The 20,422-nt window shown below is 38.2% G+C and overlaps 1 protein-coding gene and 1 long non-coding RNA gene across 2 annotated transcripts in view; one reads left to right on the plus strand and one right to left on the minus strand.

Annotated features, from left to right (window-relative positions):
* The window catches only part of LOC311438813, a 55,530-nt gene extending 39,258 nt beyond the window's left edge, over nt 1–16,272 (plus strand). The window contains exons 4-5 of the long non-coding RNA XR_014694330.1: nt 15,674–15,730; nt 16,209–16,272. This is a non-coding gene — a long non-coding RNA (uncharacterized lncRNA). The remainder of the gene's footprint in view (nt 1–15,673; nt 15,731–16,208) is intronic.
* LOC311438809 (von Willebrand factor D and EGF domain-containing protein-like) overlaps nt 1–20,422 on the minus strand; it is a 177,182-nt gene that overhangs the window by 71,730 nt on the left and 85,030 nt on the right. Inside the window, exons 12-15 of the mRNA XM_084523694.1 lie at nt 9,275–9,411; nt 8,053–8,214; nt 3,468–3,572; nt 656–770 (exon numbers count right to left, since the gene is read on the minus strand). Coding sequence (XP_084379820.1) covers nt 656–770; nt 3,468–3,572; nt 8,053–8,214; nt 9,275–9,411 — 519 coding nt within the window. The remainder of the gene's footprint in view (nt 1–655; nt 771–3,467; nt 3,573–8,052; nt 8,215–9,274; nt 9,412–20,422) is intronic.

Below are 20,422 nucleotides of genomic sequence, written 5' to 3' on the forward strand. Positions count from 1 at the left end.
CAGTGGTGTTTTTTTACACTGGAGATGCAGTCATGAAAAAGCTGTTATTAAATCCTTAGCATTCAGGAGGTGCTTCAAAAGGCAGCCTTCTCCATGACCCCTGCCATGAATGGCTGAAGAATGAGCCATTAGGTTTCGTGGCAGTGAAGGCAATGAGTGGCTGTTCCCTACCACTTAGACTCCCTGCCAGGCCAAGGTCTTTCGTGTGGCATTTCATAGCATTTGGCTCAGGGAAAGATACCAAAAATATACATTAGTGTTTTAAAAACAGTGTTTTCCTCAAATTGTTCCCTTAAAGATTTGTACCTGTGAGATGATCACAGGCATTTTTAGGGTCCATCACTTTTAGCTGACAGACTTGGGCCCTTCGTTGGGCATGTCAAAATTTCTTTTTTTTCCAGGTGTTACATTGGTTTTATTAATTACTAATTTATCAGGTTTCACCCAGAACAAGATAAGCGTCCAGATGCCTAGTGCACACAGAGGATTTCTTCCTGCTGCTGATCAGCCTGGACTTCCTGTGCACCCAGTTATTCCCACCACATAAAGTCCTATTCAGGATAGGCCCATGTTAGCTAAATGAACTGTGCATTTCATAGACTTAGTACTAAATTCCCAGCTAAGCACTTCTAAATCTTAGAAAAAATGGTCTTACTTTCATTAATAGACCAGGTGAACTTAGAAATATCAGGTTCACAGAGAAGACAAGGACTGGTAGGGCTTGACTCTCCTTCACCATAGCAAAGTCCATCTATATTACAAGTATTTTCCTGCCAAAAAAGGAAATAAAAATGGGTGGGAGGTGGAGGCAAGGAAAAAAGAAGTAAGAAAGAGTAAGAAAGATAAAAAATTAGCAGTTAATATTTTCTGGAGATAAGCAGGAGCTTGCTTATCTTTTGAAGGAATAAATTATCAATTTAAATGCTAGTACTTTCTACTGACACGAAGAAAACAAGACATGGAGGTTTTCCAGTTTCCATGTGAGATCCTTGTAGCTGTAAATCCTTTATCTTAGGCAGCATGTGATGCTGCTTGCCATAGATGAACGAGAGCATGATTTCTATTTTTATTTTTTTATTTTTTATTTTTTTCATTTTATCAGTATGTACTGTATGTGATCATTATTCCTAGCTGTGACTACTAACATGATGACTATTTGGTAACACTCAGAAGAGAGTTGCATGAGATCAACAAAAAATACTTGAAAAAAATTTGAAATTTTGGAACCCTTTTCTGGTATATGAATTATTTCTGGAGGTTCTTCATAAAAATATGAAAAAGCAATGATGTAAAAACAAAATAAAGATCTTTATTAGAGTTTCGGGTTCTGCAAGATGATTGTAAAGAAATGGCTGAACACAGCGACGGGGCCGAAGTTGGCAGAATGCCCTGGCTATAGCAGGAGGGAGAAGCTATAAGGGCCCAAAGATATTTTTCTTTTTCCCTTCCTTGAATACACATTGCTCTGAAAAGAAATCCCATGACCATTGGAGGGTTTGCACAGCCCCTTAGAAAGATCAGATTGCTTGGCTTTCTCTAGCACTGGTAGGTAAAAGAGGTAAACTCAAAGCAGTGCAAATCTACCTGTTTGTGCTGTAATCAAACATCTGACTTCAGAGTGTACATATTCACGGGCTCCTGGCCTTCCACCTCCCTGGCACAGCACATAGTCCCACCAGCCCCAAAAGATGGGGCTGAGACTGGTGTGTGCCCTGTTACTGGCCTTGTGTTTGCTATTTACTGCTTTTCTTCTTTCTCAACTTGTATTTTAAAATAATAGTTACTAATAATGAGTAAGCTAAAAAAAAAAAAAAAAAAAAAAAAAACCAACTCATAATTGCCCCAACATGACAAACCTCCAACATTAAAATTTGGGTGTTAATTAGATTTTATTACATTGTTGTTTTCAAAGGCTTGAAGTTCTGATGAAAAAGCTGCTTTTTCTGATGTGATAATGTGTTAGAGAATGGGCTCCATAAAAGTGGAACACAAAATGCGAAATGGCCTGACATAAACTGTCCCCTAATTGAAACACCTTTTCTGAAAGCAATTTAGGTATTACAAAGTAATGTTGTAATAGGGGTAATTAGAATGTGGTTTGATGTAATTGGAAGCCTAGTTCAAATAGTCCCTTGAAGCGTCGTAGGATAGAAATTATTATAATAGAACGAGAACACCAGCATATTGAAAAAACGTATATACTTCTGAATTCCTAAAGTGTAAGAATGAGGAAAGCCCTTGAAAAAAACAACAAAACAAAACAACAACAACAACAAAAAACAACAAATCAACAAACCACCTAGCTTTAATTGAAATGGTTCTGACATAATTATTTTAATCTGAAATTTAAGTGACTTTGCCCTCATTGGGGCATATAAACTAGTTTCTATTCACTGATTTACTTGAAAAATGTGAACTTTCATTTTATTTTGGTAACTGGTTCTTTATTGCAATCAGTGCAACTTTGAAAACTATATTTTCCCATTAGCGTTAATGAGAACAGTGAGGCAAATGGGTTAAGATATACCTGATTAATCTTCATTTTATAGGAATGAAGACTGGTGGTCTCCTATTCATTTGTGCTTGCCTCAGGGTAGTAGGAAAGCAGGATTAGCACATTTAAGTATTCCTTACCCTACACCCTCCCAAAGTATCTTTTAAAGTCCCTCTGAAAAACAGAAAAGGTGTCTCATGCAGTCCTCTAAAAATAAGAGCAAGAAGGCTCTTTTTTAAGGGACGGGGGATGCTACACTAATAATAATCAGAGGGATATAGCATTCTCCAGGCAGTTCCTAGCATTCTGGCAGTTTAAAACGTAGCACTAGGTTTTTGATTACGATTTTAAAACTGTCAAAGCACTATATGTTTGTACTTAGCGGTATTTAATGTAAGCAAGAATGTTTTATGTTCTCTCACGGGTGTTTTCACACAACAAAAACCGTGTAACATGCATCATAGTATACCTCTTGCAACAGCAGAAAATGGGTATAGAAATGATATACGTTACAGTTACAGTACCCCTGCCAAGCAGCATGGGAGAGGTAAAAGATCTTCCTAGGAGAGGCACTTCAACAGTGAAGGCAAGCTGCCTGGCAGGGGAGACTGCACAGTCTTATTTACTTCCATTAAAAATTATAGCAAAAAAGTATGTGTGTTGTCAGCCATGCTCTTTGGGAAGAGCCATCCTAAGAAAGGCCCACCATAAAGCATGCTCTATCAGGTATTCATACCATACATTTATAATATATATATATATATATATATATATATATATATACGTGTGGTTTAAAGAAAACACACATGGACAAGAGGTTGTGAAAGACAGAAAAGTATCAGACTGTGCAACTGACCTGTGAAATAGATTTTCCTCTTCTAAAACAGTTATTACACACAGTACATCAAAAGGAGGGAGAGGGCTAGGGAGGAGATGAATGATCCATATTAAACCTTTATGCTCTTTAAATTACCTTTAATTTACAAAGTCCGGTTGGATGGGATTCACAGGCCTGGCAGACTGTGTCATACAGGGTCAGCACTCTGGAATTACTGTACTGGAAGCCATCATTAGTGATCTAAATGATACAAAAATCATCCTTATAAGTAATAATGTTCCATATGGAGACTGTCTGCTCATTTTGGAGCATATACTGTTGCACCCTTGAACTGGATGCCTGCCAGCAAGATAAATTAAAGCACTTGTGAGTTGCTCTACTGCAAGCGAACAAATTGCTTAATGTTCCAAAATGGAAACTATTCATTAATAACCAAAAGATATTTTGGTACAGCTGGCATTCAACCTTTCTGATTGCTGTGTTTTTTTTTGTTTTTTTTTTTTTTTTCTTTCTTTTTTTTTTCTGAGCACTTTTTTTTCAATACCTTTACAGAGACTGCATATGTACTAAAGTACTACAAGGATGCCTTTCAAGGAGTTGTGAAATAAAATTAAGATATTTGGCTGAAATTTTGGACCACTTTCTTACTATATGGTAAATTAGTAAGTAATCTTGAGGAAAACAAAACAAACCAAAGGAATACATATTCTTTAGGTGGCTCTATATTAATCTCTAAAAAGTGCTAGGGTGGTTAATACCAGACAGCAACAGTCCTATTTCCATAGGAAAGTACGTTAGAAGGACATTCCTGTACATGTGGGTAGCTTAGAAAGCCTTAATGTAGAATGGCAGTTTTCATATGACTGCATAAAAAAGAGTGATGTGAGTTTACATTTTAATTTAATTTTTTCCACGATAAAAATGAAAAGATGCCAGACTAATGTGGAGAGCTAACTTTTGACAAACCATTGTAACACCCTTTGAGACAGGTGAATATTAAAGAGTACTTGAATGTGAAAATACTTGTGTAAGCCTTGCAGAAAACACTGATAAACACCAGCAGGAAAGCAAAGCCCTCTCTGTCAGGTATTTTATAGTTTTTACTTCTTGCACCTCAGCCAAGCACTGACCATCCTGCTCGTGTGCATTCCCCAGGCAGAGAAGGGCTGCTGTTTCCCACTGTGCAGACACTACAAGCCTCTTTGCACTTCTGCTGTTTTGATTTTCATGACATTTGTGAGAAATGAATATCTCTGTGACCTCTGTCTCCCTCAGTGACTCAAAGCAGGCAGAGCAGAGGAACTGCAGCCACAGGGGAGAAAGCGGATACAGAGCACTTCAGAAGCTCACTCAGACCAAAGGGCTGGTTGGCACAGCCTGAGCTCCACATCCCCTCATCAGTAACAGGGCCAAGAATACAAAGTTGATCAGTTAACAAATTATTTCGGTTTGCAATGTATGTTAAATCGAAAAAAGATAACTGGAGGTGCAGAGAATAAAGAATTACTTTAATAAATTCCATAAAAAGCATCAATGATTATAAATTCACTAAGGATAATCTGAATGCTCGTGGAACATAACACAGTTGATACTCCCACAATGTCACACATGATTGTTCTCAGCTCAAAATGCACTGCTAGCTAAGAGCATTTGTTTCTGCAGAATGCAGTACAAGTAGGTAAACAGACAGTATTCATGGGTATTCAGAGTATGAAATTCTGGAAGAGAGACAACTATGGGCTAACTTAAATTGAAATAAAATTCATTGGTATAGCTTAAGGAAGAAAATAAAATTCTTTCTTTAGTGTCATACTCAGTCAAGATGCTAGAGTATGGTGTATTTTACTAAACGTAAACCCCTTTCTGAAGAAGTAAAGAACTTATTCTGCAGAGGGAAATGAGGAACTAACAAAACAGGCAACCCCAAAGACCTGCTCTTCACAAAACTGCAGTGCTCATTGGCAGCAGGACTTCCATTAAGAATATATTATTCTTAATGCAGTTTACATTTCATTTCATCCTTTAACCAAAGCATCTAGTCTTGTCTCAGTACTAATGTAGTAATAATGGGTGAAATGAGTAGACAGGGAAAATATAAAGAGCTCTAAAATTGCACTAATTCCTCTGTCTGAAGTGACCATTGTGAATGAAATGTAACTCTTTCCTATTGGTTTTATTTTATCTACAGATTATTATGAACTTCCATCTTGGTGTCTTTTTGGAATTGGGTTCTTTTATAGTTATTTCAATTGCTTTTCCATTAGTCACCTTAGTGACGTGAAACAAATGCTCCAAAAGCACTGATGAGACCTAAGCTGGGCAAACCTCCATTCAGATTCAGTTGGCCCTTAAAAGCCAGAGACTTGCTGAGAGCTGTGCCTTGGCTGTTTTTATGTCTGTGTCATCTGGAAAGGAAGAACCTCTGCTTCTGGACAAGTGCATTTCATTCATTGTAGTTATTTGTGCCCCTCATCATTGAAATAAAATTTGACCCTCATGAATGTTTTATAAGTGAAAAATGAAAGCTGTGAAGACTTGCTGAATTCAAATTCAGTTCCTGCCTCACTGACTTCCAAGCAAATATTTTTGCTACTCTTGACATATACAGGCAACGATAACAAATTGAAGATAAACCAGAGACCTGCTTCCCAAATTAGATAAGTGCCTGCCAAGCTCTGCCACCTCTTCACCCAGACATCTGCGTGGACAACCTAAGTCATCTGCTGTCCAAGTAGATGGAGCATGTACTTTGATATCTAAATGAACTATCCCAAACACCCTGATATAGACTGTGTACTTTATTAACATGCAGCAGCATGTCATGGAAGGAAAGAGCAAAATCTGAAACAAGAATACAGGAACGGATAACAGGAAAAGGCCCTGAGAAGAGCTCGGGAGGCACCCACTTCCCTAACCTTGGTAATGAAAAAAGCTTATGTGAAACCTTGCTGATTCCCCTAAAATTTGATTTCAGGGCAGGTGAGATTCTGAAAGTTTGGCACTGGTGTTTCCAGAAAGAATTGTTTTGGGGTTTTGGAAAAACTTTCATTTCCATTTTAAAAGGTATATATTAATATAACCATGAAGATAAATGTTGAAGTCTTACCAGGAATTTTCTGGAGTGCAAAATTTTGAGTACTCATGGAAATCATTTCAAATCATTTTTTATCTTGAAAAGTTCCATCATTTTGTTCTCTGTGCTGCCACATAGGGCTCACTGCCTTTGAAACCGAGCTTTGAGCTCTGCCTTCGCAATTTATTCAGCAAAAAGATCCACAGGAGAGCCGGGATTAGCATGCCAGTGGCTGGATCGGGCTGAGGCAATTTAATTGTGCACTCACTGCCTAGCCATGAAGCTGTTTTTTTTTTTTTTTTTTTTTTTTTTTTCCTGCAAGATTCAGAGGCAAGGGAAAGGGCAGCAGGCTCACAGGTGTGGAGATTTCCTTGAACTGAAATGCAAAAACATGTATTTTGGAAGGAAAAAAATCGAAAAATGACACAGACCTTCTCATGGCTGGAAGGCAGCAATTGAAAGCAAACTGAATCATGATATGTCTGAGGTGCATGGTAGCTAACCCGATTGTGCTGCAGGAATGGCCCCATACCCATGCAAACATGTAAGCATTCCTTCTGGGCTACATCCCAGTCCGTTCATGTCCTTCCATCACATTTCATTTCACAACTGGGAGAGTTCAGCATCCACTATGAGAAATTTAGGAATCCTAAGCACAAGAACTGCCCTCAGAGTCTGAATGGCACCTTCTCCTGAAGGTGCAGGATCTGCCCTGGCTGATGGTCAGACTCTGTTCATCCAGAAATTTTACACACATCTCTTAATCACAGATCCCCACATTTTAAAAATAACTTACTGGATAGAAAATATGTTCTAGCAAACATCTTTCCCTTGCCCTTAACTCCATGGCCACATGTGTCCCCAGTCTGATCCACATTAGAGACAGCTATAAGGCACAGGACAGGCAGTGACAACACAGTGAAGAGACCGTTTCACGTGTTTCATTTTTACATGTGGAAATTTTCAATACACATCTGCAGTCTTTCTTCAATTGCAACATATTTTTTCTCAGCTATGGTGCATTTAAATGAGCTCAGTCTTAGCAAAGCAACCAGTCTGCAGAAAATAACCAGCCAGACTGAGCACAAGACCAAGGTTAGCATGCACAAGGTCAACAAGACACTGGTCTCCTGTAAATGTTTAGAATTTAAGTATCACCTTGGGAACAAAAGGGGCTAAAACTACAGCAGAGCTGATCCAGGATGTGTGGGTACTGCAGAGGCTGCAATTTAAGTCCATGGTTGTCCCATCCCTGCTCACTCCTGCGCTGTGCAAGCATCTGCCTTGAAACCTGGGGGTCAGAACTGCCTTGCATTTGCTTCCTAATCATGAGTTTGAGCTGGGGTTTCCAGAAATGAAATACTAATGATTAACAATTGATTAGTACAACTGCATCAATCTCAGGTGATTACGTGGAGAAGTGATTGCAATTTGCACTTTTGGATTGCTTACGAAGACACCTGTTTTTAACTCCCATTGTTTTGGTTGTGTCATGACGTTCCCCCTGCCCCCCTCAATACTAATGTGAGAATTTCTACAGGCGTCTTCGGTTCTGAGGGGATGCAAATTGCACTTTGCATTTTGATTTACCAAGACAACTGATTTCCTTCTTCTAAATCATTTCTTAGAAACATACGAAATTCCTACTTTCACTTGCCATCTTGCGAACGGCTCGTCACCGGCCACAAAGTGCACAGCCTCTGTCTCTGTGATGTTCAGGAGAGGAATTTGGCAGTCAACAGCCTCAGAGCTGAGAAAATCTGCTCGTGTTGTTTCTTGCTCTCTTGATATCCATTCGCCATTGAGATGCTACAGTAAAACAGAAGGAGAGTGCAGAAACTGAAGGCTCATATAAAGCAATTCCAGTTGTCAACATATGTTTATATTTCTAATTATTAATATAAGGAATTTATAGATGGTTTATTAAAAGAAGTGATGTTCCTGTAACCACAGTAAAAAGCAAGCCATGCTCCTCTATGCATGCAAGTGGCCTGTTGATTTAGGAAGGGCTGCAGCTTGTGTTTTGGATGAGCAGCTGGGACGAGACAGGTGAATGTCCTGGAGCAGCACTGTCTTTGCTCCTAGGGCTCTGCAGCCAGCTTGTGCACCTTCTGGCTCCTTCAGGTAATGTCTGCTACTTAGCAAGGTTGGCCACATAAAACATCACTGCTTTTTTAGAGCCTACACAGTCATAAGTGGGCAAGGTAGGCAAATCTCAGCTGTGTCTTGTTAGTAATGAATGGCAATCAGGCTGAATATCTTTTATGAGGTGGATTTATGAGATGAATCCAACATCTTATGTCTGTGTGTGTGGATACTCCAAATAATTCGGTCCAAGAATTGCCTGTGTGTAGTTGTTTATAACAAAATTATAGTATGAACAGAAGAGATGGGTTTAGTAGTTATTAGAACTTCTGACTTGGTATTGAACCATGAATAAGAAAATTCACATAGGAACCTCTAACTGTATTGAGGAAGCCTTGTATTTAACCGCAACACTTAGCATTCAGATGAGTTTAGGGAAACAACCAAGCATACCCATTGCAGATGCACAAAATGAGAAATAATATTGTGATTTCAAGCTTCACTGGACTACAGTGCAGCTGAACCAAACAAGAGTTAAACAAAACCCCACGGAACAAATTGGCAGGAAGACACAGCTTTGAATTTCTAAGGAATCAGTCCTGGAAAGGGCAGAACTGCTTCATCTCCCCCCAGCTCATGGCAAACACATTGGCAATGGGATCTCTAGGTATTCACATCCTGCTGCAGCAGTGACTGGCACTCAGCACCGTTCAGGGTTTAATATAAACATGTCAAAGTCTGACCATAGCACCAATAATTGATGAGTCCATGGGAAGATGCTTACAATTAGCCTGGTAACCTCACAGTGCAGGTTGGGGGAATCTGTGAAGCCGAAGCCGAATACCCGGGTCCTGGTGCAGTCCGAGGTACGGATGTCGCAGAGGCCCCCATTCTCCAAGCCCGTGATTTCCAAAGCTTGCTCTGAAAAGGGGAGATAGATATAATGCTTTAGAAACTAACACATGCAATTCCCTTCTGCTTTATCAGAGATGGCATGGTTGTCACTGTTCCTGGGTTTGTTTCATTTCTTTTTGTTGGGTTGTTCTCCTGCAAATTTCTCTTGGGAAGAGGAACAGCAGTTGTCAAACTGGAAAGCAGCAAACCTCCATTAAGCAATTGCACCGTGCACCAAATACTGCAAGCTGGGCATTATACAGCTTGTGGGATCAATTACAAAGCTGTGGCTTCATGATAAAATGCCTACAGTGGTAATGCATTTGCTAACAGGTGAGCAGGAGGAGCGCAGCTGGGAGGACAGGGTGTCATGACATAGGTTGCAAGAACATGAAGGTGGGCAGTGGAAGTGTCTGAAGACAGCTGTGCCACCAGACTCCTCATAAGGTGGAAGAGCTGTGTAAAAGACATTCCTTTTTTCAAAAGCTGTGGATGTAATAAAATTAATGGTCCTCAAAAGAATGCTTGCTTTGAGGGTTAAGTCTTTAATGTGTGACACTCAGCTCTGTGCAGTGTCAGCATGAGGATTGTGCACCACCTAAGTTTCACTTAGATCCTATTTTTGAGGCTTTAAGTAGGCCTTAAGTGATGTACAGCCTGTGCTGTCCCCCTTACAAGGCTGAATCTCACCCATTACTGTTTTTAAAATGTTTTAAGATTATCAGGTAAATTTTCATTTCTGTTCTGTTGTGCTTCGGGTATTCATCATTTAAAATTGCTCATTGCTTTCATGTTGGGGTAATTTTTGCAGAGTCAAAATGCAAGTTAATTGAATGGCAGAATTCACATCTTCAGCAAAAATGTGATTGAGCAGATGTTTGCATCAGCACAGATACTTGGATAGCACAACACTCAGAAGGTCTCTAACATCCTCCAACAGCCAGTCAGGATCATGGTTTCATATTGTCCATGGTAATATTTGTAGCTGTAACGGTCAGGAGAAGCCACTATGGTGACAAATAATGCAAAACAGAACATTTCCTCTTTCTTTCCTGAAAATACTTAATAGCAAGGACATAACCAGGAGCCCTGGGAGGCATTTTATGCACCAGCACTGTGTACTGCAATCTATTTTTCCTACTCCATGATGAGGAGAAGCTGCAAAGTTTTTCCAGTTCCCTGTCCCATCACCATTGCTCTGGAAAAGCAATAGTACCCATCAATTTTCTCTGATCTGTAGCTTATCTAAACCAGAAGCTCTGTGTCACCTATTATTTTAATGGTACATTGGCTCAGCTCTGATTCAAGGGGCAAAGTGCCCTTAGCTGAGTTGAAAACCTTCCCCAGTACCTCGCTGTTCCTTTAGGGCTCTGCCATTTAAGCTGTAATTAGGATGAATGCTGTTTAAACATTGCCAGATTGCAACCCATAACAACATCGCTGCATGACTCCCATTTTTCCAGAGAAAGGAAGGAAAGCAACATAAATGTGAAAAATAGTGAAAAGATTTTTTTCTGTATGTCTGAAATGTTGAATTGCTTTTATTTATTTATTTATTTATTTTGGTTAAAGATTTTATTGCAGCAGTATTAGCAGCACTGCTGAACACTTTGCAATATTTACAAGAAGAGAAATGGTTTACAGCTTACCAGCATTCATCAGTTAGTTGTGGATTCCTGTAATGTACAAAAATATTAGTCAGATGTAGTGAATAGTTTTGATAAATCGCCTTCTTCTGTGGTTAGTGCATAAAAATAATAATAAAAAAAGCTTCATTATGTTTTTCATGAGATTTTAATAGCTCCCCCCACTAGTATTGAGGTAGCTCAGATTGCATTAACATTTTCATTATCATTGCAGATTTTCAAGCTTCCGTGGGTGAAGTAAAATCCCGTAACTTGGGAGCAAGCGAGGCACAGGAGCAGCTTCCTGCAGCCATTCCTCTTCCAGGGCCATGCTTTCAGGCTGGTTTCTCCTTGATGAGCCCTGCATGCTGCCCACAGGGTTTCTTACATCTTTATGTGCATCCTGGCACTACTGTGACACTGCTGTGTTGAGGCCAAGGCAAAATTACCCAACTTCAATGCTCTTTGCAATGACTTACAGTATCAGCACATTTCATATTTTCTTCACTCAAACTGTGCCGTACACACTTGTGTGCAGCATCTTTAAATTGATCTAAATCTGGACAAAATACATTCCCTTATATGCTGTGGGTATCTTCTCTCAAGATTGGCTGTATTGTGGGTCAATCAGGATGAAAACTAGATTATTTTTTTCTGGTGGAAGGGGTGAGAAGTTCATGGAAGAAAAAAATCACTGTGTATTTCTGTGGTTTGATAAAGGTGATCTTTTCTTTGAGTGGGCTTTTTTCTGTTCCCTCAGCCATCTGTTTCCAGACATCTTCATCTGGGAGTGCTCTAAAAGGGGTAATAAGCAGTGCGGTGGTGTAGGAGACCACATTTATGCTAATTCTTTATTCCTTTATTTCTGATGTGGTGGTGAGAAGCTGGTGGAGTCCCCATGGGGATTTTTACAAAGGGTTTGTGTGGAGAGTGCTGGAAAGAGAGGAAGGAGAGGGAGAAAATCTGATGGAAAGGGAAATTTTATGGCTCATTTTAAAACAAATGGTTACTAAAGTTCAGACTTCAGACCTTGGTATAGGCAGTACTCCACTTTTAAAAAAATGTTCATTAGATTCATAATCTAACTCTTTTTTGAAAATGAGATAACATTTAAGGGATGTAGGGATTTTAAGCGTTTATTTTAACATGGTTTTCTGTCTGTCTTTCACTCTGTTATCCGTTTTTGGCATGTATGAAACCATTTCATCCACATGTGAAAGAGGAAACATCAATGGCATTAACTTTGGAAAACTCTGGCAGTCGGTTGCTGGGTACTCACCCATATATTCCTGCTGTTGCTGGGGGAAGCACAGCCAGAGCTCTGCTGTTGCTCCTTGCTTCCAGTGTTAGGGAGGGGAAACTATTAAGCTTATGCATGACATATGCTTGAGGGAAACAGAGGTAGGCGTGTGAAAGGAAATATTAGAGAACCTAAAAAAAAAAAAAAAAAAAAAAAAAAAAAGTAGAAAAAGAGCTGCAAGTAGTTCAGAAAAAAATGATGAGGAGGAAGACGGAAGCAGAGGAGAGAGCTGGGAGAGCTCACAAAGGTGAGAGTAAGGGCAAAAGTGCAGGTGCTCAGAGAAACAGGAGGTCATGGAGACATGGGAACTGATGTGTGATTTCTGTGGTGGGGCAAGCTAAAGAGGTAGGAGACAGATCTGCAGGAAATCAGGTGGTGTATAGAGCAAGTTAGTGCAAAGTATGACCTGTTTGAACATAAATAATTTATCTTTAGAGGTATGAATGCTGAAATATAATCTGGAAGAGATACTCCTCCTTGTTTTCTCTGTATGGCCTATAGGCCAAAAATGTGCTTTGAATATTACTGCTAAATAAAGAAACAAAGCTAAGGGTAGCACTGGGACTGGGATGGATTTAAAAAAGCACAGTCATGTTACAAAGGAGATTTTAAGAAGCTGTGTGTTCACATTCACTAGCTCAGACATGGGTACCTTGAAGTATTTCTAATGCCTGGTGTGCACACACAGAGTAACCACCCCTGAAATGCAGCTCTTGCCTGGTAGAGACATTAGGACACTGTGAAAAACAGCTGGAGATGTTGGAGAAATGTAAAAGAAAATACCAGTTTTTAATTAAACTGCCATGGAACAAGAAGGAGAGAGGACTTTGTGCTTAAATGTTTCATCTAATAGGTCTCCGATATCTTGGGTAATTAAAGAGAGGTACAGGTTCAATCCCAGTTGGTTTGTAATGTTTGCTGCATGCCTCCCTCATGAAGCAGGGAGCCCACCCAGTCCCACTGCTTCACCCACAGAAGGAGTTTGCAGGAAGGATCAGTAAGTTCAGAGCTGCTGGCAGTGCTGACAAAGCACATTCTTTCTGGAAGCATTTACATGAGTCAAACTTGAGAAGGAGCACAGGCTACATAATAGACTTAAAAAAAAAAACAAAACAAAACAAAACAAAAAAAAAACAATGCATAAATACACAATTTGTTTTATAGGTATTTGTTATAGCGTCTTATATCAATAATATGTATGCACAAGCATGGAAGCAAAATGCAGACATCTGACACAAAATCGAGAATTTTGTAAAACTACACTTACTGAAGTCTTAGTGATGGATAGGTATAGTTTATGTCTGGTTTCCACTTTTGAATAGAAATATATCCTAGCACAAATAAACATTCTTCTGCAGTGTTTGTGTAACTTTGGGCTGGACCAGCAAAACTGAAATGAAAACTGGCAAGAAATTTGTTCAGATAAAGAGAAGGGAATGGACTGCCTTGCTTTTCTTGGTTGGGGTGGTAAATAAGCAACCAAGGTCATGAAAAGCAAATCAAGCACCAGATCATAATAAGCACTTGGTATGGCTGTGTGAAAAAAAAAAAAAAAAAAAAAAATTGTCTGTGTTAATAGTCCAATACAATATTTATAAAGCAGGATATGGTTTTTAGAAACATGTGAGTGCAGACAGACCAAGCTCACTTTGCTTGGTCCTGATGTGGCTGGTTGCAAGCCAGCCCAGTGCTAGAAATCATCTTGCTGTCTGAGCAGGCTCTGTGCCAGAGATTGCTGGAGTGGCTGTGGACACCTGGCTATTGCAGCCCTGAGGGTTCTGGGTCAGGGCTGACTGATGTTCAGTTATCTCGCAGCTTGGACAGAGTCTGAATCTGCTTCCTTTCAAATACATGAATAAATATTGCATTTATTTACTGTGTAGGGTTATGACAGCAATCATATCCACAACTACTGAATGCATTACTCTGGAATTCATGGTGTCCCTAAACCAAAGCTCATTTGAAATGCCTCCCTAAGAAAAAAGGGCTAGCAATTTTATGCTTTTTTGAAGGCTTTTAGCACATCAGTGACCTCTCTGGCTTCCAGATGAGGTGTTTGTCCCTGCTTCCAAAACCAGTTCTCAGCATGATGATATTTTGGGTCGTGCTGGATGGCAATGAAAGGTAGCCAAGACCTGTGATCTGAAAAGAAAAGTGAGTCCATTCTGAAAGTCATTCTCTTGTAAATGTAACATTTGACTAAATCTCCATTTACCTGCCAATCTTTCAACTAACCAAGCTAACCTTAAAATCTTCTGGTTTTCCCATGTCAAATCAGCAATCAGTGTCAGACACCTCAGTGAGAGCAAGAGTAAACCCTGGCAGAGTATGGCAAAGGTGTTTTGCAAGTACTTTAACTCACTGCTTGCAAGAAATGGACAGGCTCAATTTCACACTGAAAGCATCACTGTGCTGCAACAATATGGTAGATTATTTTTGCTTTAGAAAGCTCACTATGACATTTTATGTCTATTTGATATCTTCTATTTTTAAAAGGCTTACTAGCAATTTACTTCAGCAATAGAAGGGGAAGAGAAGTTAACTATAGAATATTGCCTCTTTTCTAGATAGCCCTGACGGGTGGTAAAATATAAGATTGGATTGCACATTCACAGTGCTTACTGTCCTACCTAAAACAGATCTCATTGTCAGTCACTTGAAGACACTTCAGAGCAGGACCCCGGGCAGCAGTGCTCCACGTAATAGCTGCAGTGATGGAACTCCAAGGGATTTGGGCAGGTGTCATCATGGTCCTTATGCCCATGCTAGCACCCAACTGGTTGTTTTTAGTAATTTGTCCATCTTTACATTTACTGAATCAGAGGGAGAGCTGGTTGTTACGAACAGTTTTTTATCCACGGTTGCTTGAATATTCTGCGCTGGTAGATTGTGGGTTGTTTATACAAAATAAAGCACAGTATAAAGAAGTTTCTACTGAATTTTTGCTTTAGGTCAATTTAAATCATACCTTTTAACATTTAGTAGGTTTTACCTCTATAGCTCATAAACAGACTTAAATTTGTTATTTATTGTGTGTACGTGTGTGTGAGTATTTGAAGAAAGAGGTTGTTTGTTCAGAGCTTTTTGTTTTGTTTTGGATTTAACAAGATTTAAGGCTGAAATTTCCTGCAGTGCCTGAAAACAGCATGGTGTAAAGAAGTTATACACATGCATCTGGATTGCCTGGCTTTGGTCAGTTTAAATTAAACCTATAATTTTGTAAACTTTTCTAGCATTTAATTCTATATATTTCAGAAAACGGTTTTGTTTTGCTACATGTTTCACTGAACTGCTCTCACTGCTTTGCATTAAAGCAAATAAACTAATCACCAGAAAAGACTAATCTTCTTGATCTGATTTGCAGGAAATGGTATGGATCACTGAGCATGCAACCTTCCATGTCCCTTATCATGAGGATTTGGTATCCTTTTAAAATGCTGTTTCTATTGACTTTGTAGCTATCAAGCTAATAGCACTCTTCCAGCTCAGCCAGGTCTGTGCTTTGAATGGAAAGAACTGGGAGCTAAACCAGTATATTAAGGCTGATATTGATGTTTGTTTTTTTTTTTCAGATGTGTTCATCACATCTGCACTATCAAAAAGTGAACTAAAATGGCTATGAAAAGAAGAAAAGCTTCAAAACTATCATGAAGCTTGTCAATTCCTGAGAATTACCCACAAAACTCTAGGCAGAAATATGTTTTATGTGAGAGGAAAAGCCTGTCTCCATCCATATAAAATAGAGTACAGGGGTGTCAATCAGGGGATATCAATGATAGGTTGGGCTAGGTTCAAATCTTTTTTTCTTTTAGTTTTTAATTATGCTTCTTTTATAAAGCTTGTATTTTTTAAACAGCAACCCTTTATATTATTACGTCGTAACAAAACATTTTGTTCAGAGATTCATAAAATATGTTCTTAAAATACAACAATGTTCTTAAAATATGTCAATGGTATTTTCAAACACAGGTAAGTCCTACATTCAAAATATTATGTTTGAAAATTTCATAGTGAGTCACTTCACAACTTTGTTGTTTATTCATTTTGCCTTTATAATTATGCCCACAAATACTACCTTTGTTTCTAGCCTGAAAAGAATATATTGGAGTTAATTTTTAGAGTCCAAATATACAGGAACTAGTTGTTTAAATAACTTAATTTATATAGCATGCTATTATTAGCATTAGTTCATAGCTTGTTCATAATTAACTTAGTAATTTACGTAGTAGTAGTGGTTAAAAGATGAAGATCATGCCTCTGTAGATGTCTGGGAGAAAGAAATGGTGTGTTTTCTAAATAAACATTTTAAATGTATATTTTTTTTGTTTCCCTCGTCCCTAGGTTCACCTAGGAAAAAGCTGGATAACTGAAGCCAATTATATTTTGAATTATTTAATATGTGTTTTCATATTTATTCTTTATCTATTTTCCAAGATGATCAGGCAAGCTGAGGAAAAAATGATACTATGTGGAGATAATAACTCTCAAAATCATGGTTTCAATTTTCAAGTTATATAGAAACTTTTTTTTTGCAAAGCATTGACATCTCAGTGAAAATTCCTTCACTTTTTTAATGTCATCTTGAAGGAAGTAAGAATTTTATCATAATGTCCCTAATATCTAGGTAAAGAATTCAATCCCAGTGACATGGAAGCAGTGTACTAACCGTTTCATGTGATAGATCTGCATGAAGTGCTTTACAGAAATTATTACTGAAGAAAAGTGTATTTGACAGAAACAGTTGTATCAACTTCTAAACTAGAATCTAAAACCACTGCCTCACTTACTGTCCAGCTGTTACCAAATTAACAAGCATATATTCAGGGGAACATGGTAGGCATGGACATAGGAAATTTTCAGACCTCCTCCTTCAGTTGGCTAGATAAGAAAACTCAGAATTGTGGGACAGATAAGGCAATAATCAATATGAGCAAAAAGAGAAAAGGCACATTTATGAAAAGAGACCCTTTTCCTTGATATCTTTTTCTTGATAATATAAGTAATCAAAACTAATAGTAATGGTGACTTTGCCAACACTTCATCCATAGAAGTCAATGGAATTATTATAATTAATTAAGATATTTAGACAATTAAGGACTACAACTTAAGCCCTGTGATTTAAGAACCCCCCTCCCCCCCCTTATTATTTGAAAAGAAAAAAGCTTTTAAAAGAATAATAAAATAATAACGTTTTAAAATTTCCATCTTTTTGTAGTAAAAGTACTTTCTTTTGGCCAGAAAAGTTTAATAGTAGTAACTATAGTGTTCACTTCTCTTACAAGCATGTTTGATGCATCTTTTGAAATATAATTTTGAAAAATTGACACAATTAGTTGTTAAAACATACATGTATTGCATTCTCACTGCCATATAACGTGATTTGCCAAATCAGCCAAGAGCTTGTTTGTGGATATTTGCTTATTTACTAATCTAAAGACAAATTTAGGAAAACAACAATACAAACAAACGAAACTAATCATTCAATGCCTGTAAAGAGGATCAGATAGAAATTCCATAGTTTCAGGTATGTTTCTATTTCTGAGGTGCATATGGTGATATCAATTGCTGTAGTTCTTCCCTGAAGATCTCATGCCAGCACTGCAGGCCGGTGAGTAGAGACAGAGGCTACCACCTCTACATACACCAAGTAGTATGTTACTCTGTAGCTATCTTAGTGATTTAAAAAATTAACTGCTTTGAAAAGTCTAGTATGCGTTTTATTCTATGTATAGTCTAATTTATGCATGGAAAACTTATATTGACCCAAAACATCCTAATGGCTCCTTCTGCACTGTTGTGATGTATCATGCTGACAAAGCACATATTACATGTGTTGAGAAGTAACCATTTACCTGACAGACTAACAGCCCTTAAATAATCATTATGGCACCATGATCTGGAGTTTAAAGACTGCTGAACTGATAGAAGTGGAAGAAACATATTTATTACAAAGTCAATATGTTCCCATGCAAAACCTCAAAAGCAGATGTTTGACTTAGAGGACTCAAATACTCTGTCCCCTTTCATCTGAGGATCTCAAAACAATTTAAATCCTATCTTTAAATGGCTCCCGTATGTTTCATCCTCAAAAAATAGGAATTATTCTTAGAAATCAAACACAATTGTATAAACATCAAGATTTCTACATGTATAGTACTTATCTCATGAAGTCCCTGTCTTAGGACAGTAATAGCAGACCTTGTGCTGCTACTCAATATAATTTTATTTTAAAGTATTTTGTGCTTTAATTACAACATACGAAGAAATCCAGACAGGGCTATACAATCATCCTAAAAATAACAGGATAAAAAATTCATGTATCGGCTGTTTTGGATAGGTATAAGGCACCTGCTTGGTTGTGGTTCACAGCTCTGAAAATGCTCTTGGATTCACAGAACTTCCTAGTAAAAATACCCTAATAGGCAGATACCTATTTTGATATGATAGTGGTATACCTGTAAGCATGATAGGTAAGCATTAACTTCCCATCTTCTCGCTATACTTTTTGCTCACTTTTTTCTTTGCTGAACTTTTCACATAGAAATTTAAACTTCAAGTGTCATTACTTCACTGAAACTAATTTGTCCTTATTATTCCTCATTACCTTTTATCTTGTAATTGCTCTTTAGAGCTTCATACAATCTGCATATTACATTCCTCTATGTGTGCTTTACTAGTCCTGATTTATTTTTTTTTTTATAATCAACATGGTCAATATATACAAATGGTAAGCACCAACCTGATTTGCTATCCACAGTAATTGGATTCTGCATTTAATTACAGGTGGTAATGACATTTTAAGCACCTTATACAGGTGTTGGGGGGTTTTATGAAATGTTAAGCAACATTAAGAAAGTCTAAGCTTCTGGAGCATTGCCAAATTTCAGAGGTGCCTTTCAACTCCAAATTGCAGTTTTCATGGGAGGATAATTATAGCTCTGGCCACCTGGACCGCTCCTGCTGGAGGCAGGCAGAGAGGGGGAGTACAGCTCTCTTCTTTCTTTCTCCATTTTTTCCTTGTAAAATATTCCAAATGTGCTATGGGTTGTATTCTGATCCCTAAAAATACTGCATTGCCATGTTTTCTGTGTATGTGTGTGTGAGGTTGTCAAAACCAGTGGTAGAACACATTGTTATGTATTGGCAGTGTAGCTGAGATTGGGTGACCTTGGAAAAGATACTTGAATTATATTGATGGCCTCCTTGATCTTGGGGGAGGTTTAATTCATGTATAAAAATCCAGCCTAAGAACATTAGATGAAGATTTGTTTTGGAGCTAATGGGAAAATATATGGCCAGAAAAGGGAGTTGCCTTCTCATTCATTATTCATGTAGCTTTTCCTGGATAGTAACTATTTCCTAATAGTGGAATTCAAATATTAACATTCCAAAATCAATATTCATTTTTTTTTTTTTTTCTGTTTCTTAGGTCCTGTCTTTTTAAAAGAAATCAAGAGAAGCAGCAGTTTTATATGTCCTGCAGAAACCTAATTTGGGTCTTAATTTCTACTCCTTTTCTTCCCTTCCTACAGAATGTGTGCTTATTAGCAAAAAAGCCTAAAGGCTTATCCTGCTTGTGCTTGCACAGTGATGACTGCCTGCACACTGCCGGACAGGTCAGGATGCCCGAGCTGTCAGTTAGGAAGCTCAAGCTGTTCCTGTTAGAAGATGCGGCTTTATTTCTGAGATTAATCTTAATTCTTTATCTCTAATAGCATTTTCTGGTGTGAAATCCTGGCTTTAGTGACGCCAGCAGGACTTCAGCTCTGAGGACATCCAGTCTTTTGAACTGTTGTTTAAGAAACACATCATTATTCTATGATACCATAGTACTTTTGCTTACAAATTGGTGTTACATCACACGCTGTCTGTGGAGGACATTTCTGCCAGTGAAATGTAAAAACAAGCAGATATCTTAAAAGATTGTTGCTGATAAAACTCTAAAATCAAGAACAGCTAAAGGTGAAGCTCACACTTATGTGTTTCTTGTCTATACTGAATTAGCTAGCTGACCTTTCTTAAGTATTATAAAGTCCAAGTGATCGGAGTGCCTGAGCTAAGATTTTGTTTCTCCTTGTAGGGTATCTGAACTCTGGATGCATTGCTTTGCATT

Source organism: Aythya ferina, assembly GCF_964211825.1.
Source record: "Aythya ferina genome assembly, chromosome: 6".
Classification (NCBI taxonomy): domain Eukaryota; kingdom Metazoa; phylum Chordata; class Aves; order Anseriformes; family Anatidae; genus Aythya; species Aythya ferina.